This window comes from Hippoglossus hippoglossus, chromosome 3 (genome assembly GCF_009819705.1).
Source record: "Hippoglossus hippoglossus isolate fHipHip1 chromosome 3, fHipHip1.pri, whole genome shotgun sequence".
In the NCBI taxonomy this organism is placed as follows: Eukaryota; Metazoa; Chordata; class Actinopteri; order Pleuronectiformes; family Pleuronectidae; genus Hippoglossus; species Hippoglossus hippoglossus.
The window spans coordinates 17067978-17083720 of NC_047153.1; the positions used below are offsets into that span (position 1 = coordinate 17067978).

The 15743-nt window shown below is 39.3% G+C and overlaps 2 protein-coding genes across 4 annotated transcripts in view; one reads left to right on the forward strand and one right to left on the reverse strand.

Annotated features, from left to right (window-relative positions):
- Positions 1 to 705: 705 nt before the first annotated feature.
- Positions 706 to 7557, reverse strand: rnaset2 (ribonuclease T2). Of its 2 annotated transcripts, none has more exons than XM_034581748.1 (10): positions 7388 to 7557; positions 6285 to 6362; positions 6099 to 6153; positions 5077 to 5126; positions 4194 to 4251; positions 3760 to 3824; positions 2740 to 2853; positions 2567 to 2612; positions 2322 to 2396; positions 706 to 2234 (listed from the first exon to the last, which is right to left on the reverse strand). In XM_034581748.1, exons 2-10 carry the CDS (start codon positions 6353 to 6355, stop codon positions 2064 to 2066), a joined length of 705 nt encoding a protein of 234 aa, XP_034437639.1. In that variant the 5' UTR covers positions 6356 to 6362; positions 7388 to 7557; the 3' UTR covers positions 706 to 2063. The 2 variants fall into 2 exon arrangements, with proteins under 2 accessions (XP_034437639.1, XP_034437640.1); XM_034581749.1 differs by having other exon boundaries at positions 7393 to 7538.
- A 2071-nt stretch (positions 7558 to 9628) lies between these two features.
- The window catches only part of myom2b (myomesin 2b), a 29717-nt gene continuing 23602 nt past the window's right edge, over positions 9629 to 15743 (forward strand). Inside the window, exons 1-5 of one of the 2 annotated variants that reach the window (XR_004612569.1) lie at positions 9629 to 9759; positions 12140 to 12238; positions 14996 to 15053; positions 15135 to 15289; positions 15514 to 15600. Coding sequence is in view for 1 of the 2 variants with exons in the window: in XM_034574946.1 (XP_034430837.1) it covers positions 12156 to 12238; positions 14996 to 15053; positions 15135 to 15289; positions 15514 to 15600 (383 nt within the window). In the remaining variant the exon portion in view is untranslated. The remainder of the gene's footprint in view (positions 9760 to 12139; positions 12239 to 14995; positions 15054 to 15134; positions 15290 to 15513; positions 15601 to 15743) is intronic. The other variant, XM_034574946.1, reaches the window with a different exon arrangement.

Sequence of the window (15743 nt, forward strand, 5' to 3'; positions counted from 1 at the left end):
GGTGTGTGTAGGTACTTGGATCTGTCACATCAGCAGCTTTGCAGAGCTGCAGTGTTACATAATCATAGAGCCAGAGAGAGAGAGAGAGGGAGGAGGGAGTGAAGGTAGAGCCCAAGTGAAGCAGAGGCGATGGGGGTTTATTGGATGAAATAGGGGTAAATCAGGACTGCAGGGGTCAAGCATCCGCAGATGACCTGAGCTTGACATGTTTTTCCTGTTTTTTTTGCTAAATTATGGTTTCAAATTGCTCAGCTGCTTTAACCGTGATCCTCAAACTTGGAACTAAAACCAGAGCTCACACTGGTGCTTTCCTGTGTTTGACAGGATTTGGAAAACATTAAGAATATAGCTGGCACATAGTTTCGGGGCATTTTCGCACTGTTGAAAACATAATCAGATGTGTTCAGTCAATCTGCTGGAGCTGCGTTGTGGGAGGAGATTCAGGATTACGGGCTGGTGTCTTTGTCCCGGTGGGATTAAGGCTCTGTAAGGGGATCACAACATTAATATTCATACACACGGAGTAGATCTGAACAGAAAGACAGACTAAGATAATACTGTTACTATACTTTACTTGACAACAGTCATGGGGCAGATGGTCGCTCTATTTTTAGGTGGAATTCACGTTCAATTACATAAATGCAAATAGATCCACTTTATCAATATTGCATATTACATAATCACTCACTGATGAATACAGGACAGTTTGTCTTGATACCAAATGTTTTATTGATGTTAAAAATGTACAAATGTTCATTTGATACATTTCACACATGTGTCCCCTAAAGCTATAATCATATTTCCACCTACAATTAATCAATTCATCTTTGCAAAAAATAAAACAGACAAATACAAACAGAACCAACAGAGAAAAGACAAAGTAGAAATCTGTGTTTACCAAAACATTGTTTGTAAAAATAGTTGCTACATCCTTGAGGAAACAGGTTTGATTTGTGCACGTGTCAAAAATGGTGCATAATGAATTTGTGCGATATCATTTTTGATGTGTCGTATTTGGGGTGTGTCCTTAAGAAAAATAGGCATTTATTGTACATATACTATTATTACTTTCTATTGTTTTCAATCATGTTACCGTGATTATCAGCCCTCCAGCAGCACAGACCTAACCAGGCCTAAAGCACAACTTCGATAATAGCTGATATACTTGTCAAACATTAGAGGGCAGCTACCTCTAGTAGTTAAGCAGCAGTGTGGGTCTTAAAATGACCCTATCCCCAAAAGCCATGAAAATTATGTAAAAATACAACCCAGTAATAATTGTGTAGTGAGGTGCCGATAGATAACACCAGCTATTTTGATGTATTGGTTGAATCTAACCATCATAATGCAGAAAAAGCTTTTATAGAATAGTTAAAATCCATTCAACCCTAGAATAAGGTGAATAAAATGGCAATTGATAGGTGGCACATAAGCAAACAAAGATATGCACTGTGGTTTGTCTACACACTCATTATACAGACAAAGATCCATCTGCACATACGAAAAACACCAAGACTGCACTCATTTGCCAACTCCACAAGAGATAGAGCCCTAAATCTGCCTGTCAGCTCACCTGCCTCGACCTAGACTTAACACGGTCTCCTGCTGTGTCCTGGAACAACACCGTGTACATTTTAGGACTCATCTACTACTAAGGGTCAGGAAGGGACATAATTCCATTAAGGCACTATGTTGTAGTGGAGTGTGTGTCTGTGTGTCCTGGTTTGAGATGGATTAAAAAAAAGAGTAATGCATTAAATGTGATAAAGGTGCAACGATGCAATGAATGTGATATTTTTGTTCAAGTACTTGTCCCAGCCAGCATTTCTGTGAAGTTGAAAAACGTTTTCAGTTTACACCGATTGTCTAAGACTACTTAAGACATATAATTTCATTAAAGCCTTGATGTTCATTGTAAAATCGGAGAAAAATATAATTATGGTTAGCGTGTGTGTGATCCCAGTTTTACAGTACAACTGACAGGTAACCAAAGAATGCATTTGTCTCAATGTGTGAATGAGCGTAGCGAGTTGCTGCGTTTCAGTTTGCACATTGTCTGTGTCTTATGAAAGAGGTGGGTAGGAAACTGGCATATCAGGGTCACACACGCTGAACTCGGATGCCTTGTCAACAGCCGGGTGATTGTCGTGGTGTCCGTGTTTATCACAGTTCACGAGGGTGAAGTCCGGGTGGAAACAGATCTCAATCTGCCCCAAAATCTGGGCATCGGCATTCTGTCGAAAACAAAAACACAACATTTAGCCATCTATCAGACTGTCAGACAACAATTGAACCGTGAAAATGATATTAGGTGCTTATACCTTTGATGGGTGGATGCACTGGATCTTAGGTTTAACGCCGTAGAAGGTCTCTATGACTCCTTCAATTTGTGAAAACTACAAATAGACACATTAGTAAAAGAGAGAGGAGGGAAAGTGAGAAACCTTAGCTTCCATATTATTATTATTATGAGGCACAATAATTCCACAAATTAATCCTTATGTAACACTTATATTTGAGATTTTATCAGACTTATATTTGATGTTTAAAATATAAATAGACCTACTGCGTAGTATTTGTCAGAAGGAGTGATGTTGAACTTCGTCAGGATGCTACAATAACAGAAATACAGATTTGAGGTGTTGGTAAATATGTGAAGGGGTTGAAGACAATACTGAGAACTAGAACATGAGACAATGGTTAGTGGTTTGTGTAGGTGCACATGAAGATGATCTGTACCTGTCCAAATCCAATTTGTGGTACAGCTCCAGAGCCTTGCTGAAGTATTTATGTTGACTGTTCAGAGCCTCGGCTTTTGCTGCACATGTACCGTGTTTGTTCCACTCATACTTCCTGTTAAAGTAGAAAGACAAACAAGTGGCAATACTTTTTACTGATATGATAAACACATTTCAGACAGGAACACGAGGCACCAATATACCAGCCGATACATATAATAAACAAATTTTCAACGATTCCAAAGATGTCATTGTCAAACCCAAACGTATGACAAAGAAATGTTTTTACAGTTTAACCATAACATCATGAACAAATAAACAATATAATGAACTTGAAAATAACATGGAAAACAACGTAAAATGTTTTCAGCTCATCTTTCTTGTGTCGTTTATTCTGTAAAATAAAATATTTCATATCTGCGCATGACAGCAAACATTAATGCCAATAGTGATATCTATGAAAAGCTTATAATAGCACATAATACTGGCAAACTGATGTATTGTTAAAAGTTTTAAAAGGAACACAGTCTATTCTATATATATAAACTATACTACATACTATAGACAAGACAGTAAACCAATAGCGGTCGCTGTTGTCACGGAAATAAACAGGAACACGTCAATGTTCAGAGGTGAGGTGCAGTGTATGACTGGGAAGAACATCAATTCCCTTCAGACCAGTCACAGTAACTGTTGTGGTGTTGGTCTGACAACAAGGTCATACGCTCACATCTTTGAGATCACACAGTTCATATGATACAGAAGAGCATAGTGCATTCATTTCTACCCACACTACGAGACAGAGAAGAAGAACTACACAGTTATTATCCTGTATCATAGTATCTGAATCTACATGAGGATGTACTCACTAAACAACCACACAAACAATGCAGCAGCAGTCATGCAAGATAGCACTGATGTGGTAGAAGTACACTTCCATCGTATATATTAAACTGGAACACACCCAACTAAAAGGGAAATGAATGAGACAGTAACATAAAAGGATTAACTGAAACATTACCAAAAGGCAGTAGATAAGGGGTCAAGTAAGTCAGGCCAATTTTTCCTCATTTCAGGAAGCAGGTCCTGAAAACACAAACAAAACAACAGATTTGTTTTATCCATTGGTACTTAATTTAATCAACTGGACAAAATTATTCAAAAATGTATGTATTTTCTCTTCTAGATCCAGTTCATTCCAGAATACACATCTTGCTTTTGTCTGCTTTAGATTGACAGAACTTTTACTTTTGTTATTCTGAGGAATTTAGCTTTATGCTTCTTCTCTCTCTCTGTCCAATAGCTCCATCTTGATGTAAAAGGGTTTGTTTAGGTTCCTTCTCCAAATCAAAACGATTACAAATCTACAGTTTGAACACATTACAGGAAGAGGATAAAATACATTTTGAATTTTATGATTAATAACAAATACACACTGTGTGACTAATGTTATACCTCTATTTGAGAAGAGTTGAAATGCCATGATGAGTTGCAGGCTTGCCCTTTATCTGGCCTGTAAAACAGATTCAGAGTATATCAGTGTAAACAATGAAAGCAGCAATAATAAAAGACAGTCCCTGCTATGTATAACATTTCAGTAACAGTCACTCGATGCACTAAAAAGTCGAGTTGCGAACAGCATATATCCCTGTAGCAGTTTTTCAAAGTTCTGATGCATTTTATTCTTATACTATATACTTTTTACAAGTTTTCAAACAGATGATTTAGTCATAACCACTTCTCCAAGGTGATAACACCTAGCAGGTAGTTGCACAATTAGCATGTTGTCACAGAGTCATAGAGTTCCTTATGACTTACCCTATAACCACAATTTACCTAATCCTGACCTCAAAGACATGTTTAACTCGTGCTTTTTTCACCTCCTGGCTGGATTATTGCTATTTTCTTTATATGGGTTTGACCAATTACAACCTGTCTCAATTGCTAATGGTCCAAAATGCAGCTGCCAGACTTTTAACGGGTAGAAACAAAATCAACATATCATTCCTGTTCTGGCTCACTTTCATTGGTTACCTGTAAAATACAGGATTATTTTTAAACATATACCTTTTTGTTTAAAAAGCTCTCAGTGGTCTAACCCTGACATGTTTCTGGTCTCCTGATTCCATATTCGGCTCCCAGGATAGCACTCTCACACTTTAAAACCCCAAGTCCCACAATAAGACCACTAGGTAAAATGAACCACTGACCCAAAAATCAACTTATTACAAATTGGGGACACTGATCTTGTCCCGAGTTGGACAAACTGTCCCAAATTACCTGGTCTGTAATCTGAAAGACTAGCCTATGACACACAATCAAACCCACACACACTTACCAGAGTCCATGTAGTGTCCAGTAGCTGATGTTGGCATGACAAGGTTCCATCTGAAATTGACCAAAATGAATACTCTTAGTCAATCTGAATACATAATCCTGACACTTAATCATATTACTAGTAATCAGTTTTCTCTTATCTTATCTTATCTAATCTCACCGCATTCATTGGGCTGAAATACAAAAATCCTTTGGAGAGTAACTATAAGGGTGGCGACCGATGATTATTTCTAATATTGATTCCTTTCATTATTCTTATATAAAGAAGTAATTATTTGGTCTATAAAATATCATGAGATACAATGAAAATGGTCAATAAAGCAAGCCCATGACATCTTAAGGTCTGCCAAAAACAACTAAGGGAAACAGAAATAGCAACATTCTGACATTTTAGAAGTTGTAACATACAGTTTTGTGTTGGTACTTAAAACATTTACTTCATGACTGATAAAATGAACAATCAATTTGAAGTTCCAGTATGTCTTGCCTCTTGCATTTATGTTGACAACCACCTAAAAAAAACATTACCCACTGAGTCATGTCCCAGAAAGGGGAAGTGCTGTGGTTTTACAGTTAAGGATCTACATATAAACCTTTTTAATTGAGCCGTTATACAGAGAATAGACTAAATTACTTAGAATTTCTTCCCTAAAATGCCACGATAGAAACTTTGATTGTAATTGTCGAAATGAAATAATGAGCAAAAACAGACCTGAAGCAAATAGGCAGCAAACCTGTTTTTTTGACAGAAACATGCATGTGATGGAAAGTCACAGGGTACCCAAAGATTTGAACCGTAGACTGTTAATTAAGATGAACAACAAAACAACTCCCAAAAATAAAAGCACGAAATAAGGGATGTGGATTTTTTTTTTGCCATGACATTTAAAACTGCATACTCTGCAATGTTACCTAAACCCACAAGACTGCTGGCACACAACTAGTCTCATGACTCTGACATCACATGATATTTAGGAATTAGAAGTTGAAGAGTGATACGATAAATAAAAGGGAATTACTTACAACACAGAAGCTGCAGGGCCAGTGGTGGGTCAGGATCAGTTTGGTCCACATGTGTCTGAAATACACACACATTCATGTCTCAATCCTCTTTAATTGTTATTTATATTGCATGATAATGAAAACATTTAGTGACAGCTCTATGTCAATTCAGTCAAATAGCAGGTCACGTCATTTTGCTGTACTTACGGGGGTGAAACCACAAAGGCAGAAGACAGTGCTGCTGCCAGGCAGAGCAGAAGAGGTGGGCAGAGCTTCATGGCTCACCTACAACACATAAAATAAATAACATAACACATGTCAGCTGCTTTTGACCAGAACTCAGTAGGGAACATGAGAACAACCCAGAGTTTCAACAAACATCCACTTTAAACCACAGTGCAGCATCAGCAAATCCCTCGTGCCTGTAGGAACATGTGTGCGTCACCATACTGTCTAAGCAGATTGCTTTAGTGGGAAGTTTTGCTGAAATCACGTGCTGCAGGTTAGTCAATGTTTGACTGGTCCACTAAAAGCCAAACTGGCACAAGCCGCACACGCCATGCATGTCACAAGGATGAAAACAGGTAGTGGCTTGAATGAGAGGAAATGAGTGTGTGTGTGTGTGTGTGTGTGTGTGTGTGTGTGTGTGTGTGTGTGTGTGTGTGTGTGTGTGTGTGGGGGGGGTAGACTTCATGTGGCCACTTCATGAGGCAACAAAAGAAACAACTCAGCAATCTCTCCCTCACGAATACAGTCAATCAATAAAGTGCATGGAAACCTCAGGTCTGCGAGTGCTGACTGGGCTATTTTAAAAAGAACCACCACTCGTGGAGAAGACTGCACTGACAAATACGGCAACGCTGCAGTTTAATGAACTAGAAATGGAACTGGTAATTAACTTAGTGTGTGGGTCCCACTCATGAGAATGTGCAGTCTGTGGCAACACAACAAGTCCAGGGACAAGTACACACAAATACATACACATGTACTTCTGAGACACATATGTCTGCAGCACAGTTGACAGTTGAGCTGCATTAGGGACAAAGGTTTCACGGAAACACGCTGTGAAGCAACTGTCTGACACATAAAGACTGAAGTGCTGAAGTTGACAAACAGGAGGAAACAACGACCCTCTCTGAAGTCAGTGGTCAGGCACAGGTAGTCAACGTTAGCTTAATCTGAAGCTAAAGTACGAGACTAAACTTAATATCGGAGGTTGAACGTTAAACATTAGCCGACAGATCTACAGCCGACTTACCCTGTTAGTCAAGCTTCATTTAGAACAAATGTAGAATGTATACTGGCCTCACCTTACGCTGTATATGCTGCTACAGAGGTTGGTAGTGGTTGTCCGGACGCCTCGCAGTGTTTCACTTAGCCCAGTTAGCTCAGTTAGCTCGGTTAGCTCGGTTATCTCAGTACTCGGGACTAGACAGACTGAATGTTTATGTCCCGCAGCCGCCTCCCTACCTACCACTCTACTCAGCCAATCAGGAGCGCTGTACGCGTCACGTGGTGGACCTGGTACAGGGTCACACGGGCTGATCAGATACACAGGTCTGAGAGCGGTGCTATTAGAGAGGAGGTTCTACTGTAGCAGGGTGTAAACGCCCCTTTCTCTGCGAGGCGTGATGAGGATTTCACCACATGATTACAGAAAGAAATACTGGAAGAAAGTATAACTCCGATTTGTCAGAAACAGATGTCTAGCAAAACTAACAACAACAATACTACTACTAATAATAATAATAACAAAAACAACAACAGCAATAATAATAGGCTTTATTTATATAGCACTTTTCATGACACAGTTTCAGAGTGCCTCACATCAAACAAGACAACAAATCAATAGAAAAGGACAAAAATCGAATAAACACCCTAGATAATATCAAAAATGGCTTTCTGCTGGAATTAATTTGACCAGTGCCTTTAAAGATAAAAAAAAATTCAGATAAAATCAAGAACAGCTTTCTGGAGGAAGTAGCCTATTGTCCGAGGTGCTTCTACCAGGATGAATCAAATGATTGAAATAAACTCATTATTCCTATTCTTATTGTTGTTGTTGTTGTTGTTGTTGTTTGCTTTTGTTTCTGCTCTGTCGCCTTGCTGAAGATCGTTACCCTGCAGTTCAAGCTCACCATCATCTTACTGCCTGCCAGCAACATAATGTACTAAAATTATCACTGGGCTTTGGTTACAGAGATAGGTGTTCTAATATATGACCAACAGAGGGCTCTTTGCAACCACAGACAGGCATCAGTTCTGCACCCACCCACGCACACGCGCACGCGGACGCGCACGCACACACACGCACACACGCACGGACGCACACACACACATTTAAACAGTCTTTCATAGGTAAAAATCCCTCTCACATAATGTTAAACTTTGTATATGTGATTTTAAATTGTTCATGCATATATGTATATATATATATATTTATTTTTTGTATTTGATGTTGCTCATAGTTTGCTAATGCACTTTGGTAAGTTATTGCAAATTCATTATCCAGGCTTTTTGACCCTAACCATAGAAAAAGTCTGCGTCTGTGGGATTTGACTAGATTATTTTGATTCTGTAAAAGGTGCTGCTCATCTGAACGAGACAAAAAAAATGACCATTAACTATTAAAACAATACTTTTGCAAAAAAGTGTCCTTCTTTGTTGCCAAGCCCCCCTCCACCTCCCATATATATATATGTTCCATCCATACTTAATGGACTGGGTGTATGATGGTGAGAGGTTGTTTTTCTATGTTGCCTTCTTGTCTTCTGCCTTTTTCACTAATACTTTTCAGTCTGCGCCACTGACGCATCACACAGCGTTCCCCAGTCTCTCACCCTGACACTCTCTCTCTTTCCTTCCCTCTAATTTTCCCATCATATGATTTCCCATCAGATGTGAAATGCGTTTCACAGCTCCTCCACTGTGTCAGGAATAGTCGGGGCTGTAACTGTAGCTAGTTTTATAAATAGGCTCCGGCCAAAGATCAGCATGCGACACAGTGTCTCAAGAAGCTTCTGAATGCAGGTGGAGAAAGATCTTGGAGAGGGTTTTCAGTTCTGTCCAAAGTGCAGCTAGATGTATAAGTGAAACAGCTGTGTACTGCAGCTGTGTGGCCCTGCTTCTGTTGTGTTATGCAGAGAAGAGTTTATAACAGAAACACCTCTTTGCAATAACAGCACCACCTCACACATCCTCCAAAACCACACAGCAGAATCTGAACTACTCAGTAACATTTGATCTGGGAGAAATGAATGTAACCAGCACTGGTAAACTTGTATTTTAGAACGCACACTATATTGTTTCCTTTTCCATGAAGCTAAAAATGCTGCTTGTATATGTGCCCTACCCCCATGGTTGCATTCTTTGCATTGATCAGCTGTTGTACTTTACTTTACTAACCATTTTTTTTTAGCATCAGTTGTTACGAACTTAGATTCCAGTAAAAATTGTAATGACTAAAGTCTGTTTTAAATGTTCATATGTTCTAGCAGCCCTGCTTCTTGAGGGATACTGGTTATATATAGGCAGCTCTGTCTCCTTTTAAGGCCTCAGTGAGCGGCAGGTGGGGGTCTGTTGGAGACGGGTGGTGGTTGTGTTGGCCTGGTACTTGGTTTAGGCTGACTCCCTGTGGATTCAGGCTGTCACCCGAAGTCAGTGCAAAGGAAATCTCAAAGGGGTAAGAAAAAGGATTTCTTTTTACTCTGTTTTCTGTTTCTATCGCTTCAATACCCTCTGCTTTTTCAGCTACTTTTGTTTCAAGCCCAACTGCAGCAGGTGGAACCAGTGGGATGGAGGTACAGAGAGCGGATTAGGGAACGACTACAGGATGTTGTATGGCCCCTAACCAGAGCTGATAATAGTTCAAGTGATCTAAGATATGAGTTGTGAGTTAAGAAGGATGTGTTTTGAGGATAATGATCTTAATCATCTTGTCTGGGACAAATGAGATAGACAACAAGTCTAAGTGTGTTTATCATAGTAACTCTAATTGGTCAGAATGGACGCTGACAAGACAGTCAAATTTAGTAGGGACACTTGGGACTGCTGCTTCATCGGACAAATTGCTGGTGTTTGGTTCTGGTACTTTTAGTTCATTGACCTCATTTAAACTTGACGTTGTGCTTGTTCACTGACAAATGTTTCATCTTAAATGACACATTTCCCACATGAAAATGAACCTCATTTATCTGTATCAACCTTCATTGGTTGCATTACAAGTAATCTAGATAGCAACTGTTCATGATTATCCTGCAGATTTTCATTGGTTTGCACAGTTATGGTTGAGAATTGAGAGAGAAGCTCAGGTGTCATTTGGCAGATATTTACAGTACTGGACCGACTGACAGAGGCAGAGGACTGCTACTGAAAATCTGGTGAAGGAAAGTTGGGGATAAAACATCACTTGCTCACAGTGACCACTTGCCTGATGGCAGTTCAGTTTAATGTATATTATCTTTGGAAGGACGTCTTCCTGTGTGTTGTTTGGATCTTTCAGTGTGAAGCATTTTGTTCCTTTGTTCAACTAAGTTCCAAAGATTATTCATATGCTGATCTTTTCAATGTCAACTATTATATACGTGAAAGAGGATGGACATGAAAATTCAAAAGCATAAACTCGTCCACTGCTAAACCTCATGATTCATTGATGTTAGGGTTAGAGGTTAAAGGTCCGGGATTATGGCATGATGGTGTCATCCATCTTCTATACCTGCTGTGTGATTGATTGCTTTGGGGCATCAGATGTGAGTTAAACATGGCTTGGGCAGTGGGCACAGCGACCCCGAAGCTTGGGTGGGTGTTTCAGAGATGTGGAGGTGGGAATGTCTTAAACACGTTGCAGTAGCTCCCAGGGTGAGGTTTGGGCTTCATGTTTCATGTGACCTTATTTCTAGTCTCTGAAGACTTGGGTGATGTAAGGTAAATCTGTTCCACTGTATGTGCATGATGTAAGGCAAACGTATGCTCTTGCTTAGGTGTCTGTATGTTTATTGCCGACACCCAGTAATGAGAAACGGCTCAAATGGTTTGGGAAGTAAATGCTGTGATCACCTGGAAGGGAAAGGAATTTAAATTAACTTCAGTTTTCACTAAATAAAGACTTTACCATTTAGCTTAAAGATGGGGGTGTAAATACACACAATTGTTATCAAAGGCTTCAGTGGTGATAAAAGAAAGATGGCCTTGGTGGTGTAGAATGCTACAGTGGATACTGTGGTATGTTGCGTTACAAACTTTGGAGCTTTTGTGATACATATGAACACATTTTTATCTGAGAATGTAAAAATGAAGGATGCAATTTCTCAAATGGTGAGACTCTTCAAAAATATCCTTTTTTATTATTCAATGTTTTTATTTGACGGCGTCAAACTTTAAACTTGTCAGTGTTCATGCGTGTTTGTTCCAGAGCTTACACTTAATAACTATTCTTTTCATTTTGTGTCGTTTGACTCACTTGTCTTGAAAGTGGAAAATTACAATATTTACAGTCCAGCACAGTTTGATGAACAAGCTGTAACTGCTGAGGCTGAACTTAGAGCTGTCGAGGTGAAGGACGATCTCTGGTGCAGCTGTACTCTCAGTTCTTGTTGATACACGTCACTGGTCCAACAATAGTGTGCATCCATGCCTTGTGTTTATGTGCAACATGTGTGTGTTTACGTGTGTAAATCAATGCAGTGTCACCTTGTCATTGCTGTGTGTGTGTGTGTGTGTGTGTGTGTGTGTGTGTGTGTGTGTGTGTGTGTGTGTGTGTGGCAGCTTTTCTTGTCTAAATTTCAGGAGGGCCTTTCTTTTTGTAGGGGACGAGGCAGCTCTTTATTGCTGCTGCAAAGCACGTCGACACAGACAAAGACAACATTTCACTGCCAGTTGTCCCAGATGCTCCTCGACATAATTAACCCTCCTCTTCCTTCTTTAAGTTTGACTACGTAATCTTCATGTTCGACAGCCTTTGTGTTGTGTATGTCGGTGTCACTGTTGCCTGCAGACAAGAATATACTGTACTTTGCTACCATATCAGTATTTGTGTGTATTTGTGTGCTTTGCTGGTCCAACAGGTCGTAGAACGCCATCATGTCAGTGTGGAACAAACGTGGGAATTACAACCACGAATATCACCACAAACAGAGCAACTATGTGGTTAAAGAATACAGCAGGTACAGGATAAACGCTGATTCTACTGAAGTTATAACCAAAGCATCAAGCTAATGTAGCACTCTAATAGTTCTAATATTATACTAATTGTAGAATTGTAACAGTAGCAACCTTTTTCATTGTTAAACTGTAGCAAAAACAACCTTGCTTAAAAAACCCAGCCAAGGTTGAGATGCTACGGCTAACCCAATTAGTCCCAAGCTAAACATGGATATATTTTTTAACAAGGGATATCCCAAGTTCATCTTTGAAATTCATATCCTGGCTAATCAGATTTTAAAGTTAAAGTTTGAATTAAAGCAGGAAAAGTCTCAAACTGATGTTAATGATGATTCAAGTCGATCTAAATTGGATTAACTTCACCAATTTGAACACAGGTCTCTCTGGAAACCTGTATTGTGTAGAAAATGTTGTTTTTGACATTTCATTGGGATTATAACAATACGGCTGACATTAATTCTACAACACCGTAGGGGGGAATAAAAATCTCTTGCTAACACTATGTGGAGTGTTTATGTGTTTGTTTTTGTGTGTGACATTTAAGAGGAATACCAACAGGTATTCTGGCTGCTTTGATTCATGTCCACACTTACCACTTCAAACATCTTACTCTTGCTGCTACTCACATTTTCTTGCTTTTCTTTTCTTTTCTTTTTGCGAATAATCCGCTAACCCCAACACAAGTCTGACCTTTGTTAAATAACAACGTGTGATTGATTCTTTTTTCCACATGGCACCACTTCTGCTCGTATAGAGCGTATTCCCTAACCTAATTCTTATCTTTCTATTTCAACCTCAAGTAAGTGTATTTGTGCAATGTCCCTTGAACAATGACTGATGTGCTAAAGATTTCTTTCTATTTTGCTAGAAATACACTCTTTCCTAGGTGAAGTAATTGGAATTCTGTTCTTTTCACATAGGTGTACCCACTGTTCTCTGTATAGCAGCGCACTGGCATTTGTTTCTCCAATTAGGATGAATCCTCACAAATCCCACAGGCCCTGTAAAGAGCTGTCATGCCCCAACCAAGCACCCACTTGCAAAACAAGAACTCTGATAATTACTTTTAGTCAAGGATGTTCATCACCATGCAGCATTGTCCTTCCAGCCCTGGTCTCATCACAGTGTCAGATCATCACAAAAGCCACCTTAAGTACCTCTGCCATATTTCTTCTGTCTGTCTGGACTGCAGGGCACTTCATTCAATTTTCAGTTGGCTGTTGGGAAATGACCTCTAGCCTGAATGTCTTACAGACAACAGTGATGAAAGAGACAGATTCAGAGCTGGTGGGCATTGTGATTATCTTTTAACCTATAACAGAAATGGCTCTCCCAATGGAAGATATACATTTTTGTCCTGGAGGATTTCACAAAGGCAATCGAAATAACTTCTATTGTGCTCAAGGTTTTCTGATGTCAACCACATGAGCCCACATATAAAAGTTAAGTCTCTTATCTCATCAATTGGGTCGGATCGTGCATTGACATCCTGCTCTTTAGTCTCAGTTAGGGAGCCTTAACTTTCCTGCCACAGTTAGTATCCTACACAACCCCTTCTCTTGTTGAAATCATGGCAGATGTTGAAAGCATGTATGGCCAATTAAAAAAAGAAAATTGTCATCTTAATTTAGTCAGTGGGGCAGCACAGTGGTGCAGTGGTTAGCACTGTGTGTGATTGTGTTTGCATGTTCTCTTGTGCCTATGACAGTTTGTTCTGTCTATTCCTGTTTCCTCTCACAGTCCAAAGACATGAAGGAAGGCCATAGGTGTGAACGAGAGCTTGAATAGTTGTTTGTCTCTGGATATCAACCCTGTGATAGACTTGTAATCTGTCGAGGGTGTTTCCTGCTCGTCATCCAATGTCAGCTGGGATCGGCTCCTTTATCCCTCGTGCAACCCTTGACAATAAGTGGCATAGCTTACGGGTGGATGGATTGAATTCATTAAGTACAGGAGTGACATCTAAATTTGTCATAGTGAAACTTCATAAGTTTTGATGGATGTGCAGTTGGGGTATAATGGTCCATGGTTTTATTGGGATTATATATATATATATTTATATACTGTATATGAAATTTCAGTGCACTGCTCAGCAGAGAACAGTGGACAGACCTGAGGAGCTTTCTAGATGTGTCTGTATCTTTGCTCCTAGAACAAGGGTTGTAAATGACGTTTTTAATTTTTTTAACTCTGTCATGTGTGGTATTAGTTTGCTAGAACTTCTAATTTGTACCAGCAGACACCTGTATAAGAGCTGTCCACATGCTCAAGGCATTTTTATTTAAAGGTTCAGTGTGTATAATTTAGTTACATCTAGTGGTGAAGTTGCATGTTGCAGCTGAATACCCCTCACCCTCCCCTTCCAAACATGAAAGAGAACCTGTTGTAGCCTCAGTTGTAATAAAAACTCAAAAGGTGTCAAGTTTGTCCAGTTTGGACGATTGTAAAAAACATGGCGACCTCCGTAGAGAGGAGCCGTTGCCAATGTAAATAGTAAGTATTTAAATATAAAGGGCCAATTCTAGAGTAATGAAAACAACAATTTGAAAATTTAGATCACTATAAATACTTTAAATTCAATTTCTGCCAATAGTTCCCTTTTACCTAAATCTTGCACACTGAACCTTTAATTGAAACCAATGCTTTTTACTGAATATACATATATTTTAAAGAATTTACCAACTTTACTAAATTCTCAGCCTATTAAAAACTGTGTACATTAACTATGTACATTAATAAAACTTATTCTTTGTCTTAAGCTCTGTTGCAATGGAGGAGAGATATGAGCACAAAAAACAAGCTCGCATCCAGGAAGTGGTAAGAATCTATGAACTCACACTATCCACACCCCAGTGTAAATAACATTGTATAAATTAGCATTCTTGTTTATCTTTCTAGGTGAGGACAAAGATGGACTGCAAATATGTCCGTGAGGAGCACATGATCAGGGGACCACACTTTCTGGTCAGACTCAGGTCCCACACTGTGTATGAAAACACTCCAGTCCAACTCTTCTGCACTGTGGAGGGATTCCCCATGCCTATTGTAAAATGGTAAATCAACAATAAAACCTTTTTGCCTGGTAATTCAATAGCCTACAAATATTAACAAAATATACTCAATATAGTTTTTTTGGTTACATTTTCCCCATACGTAACAGTTGCATAACTTAGCAGTATTTCATGAACTAAGATTGTTTACCTAACTTTTTCTTGTATATCATATTATTGATCTCAGTAGTAAAATGTCTCATTGCTGTAATTTTCTCCCACTATAGGTATAAAGACGGCCTGACCCTGGACTTGTCCTCTGGAAGGTACCTGGTAGAAACTAAAGGTGGAATCCATTCCCTGGAGATCACGAGGTACAATAAGTTCAAGCACAGACTGTTTTGACAAAGAGTTATTGATCACTTGATAAGTAAGTTTTCACAAGAGAGAATTTGACTTACAGTTTGAGTTCACGATGAAGGCTGCCACTGAGCTGCATCATGTGAATTCCAGGATC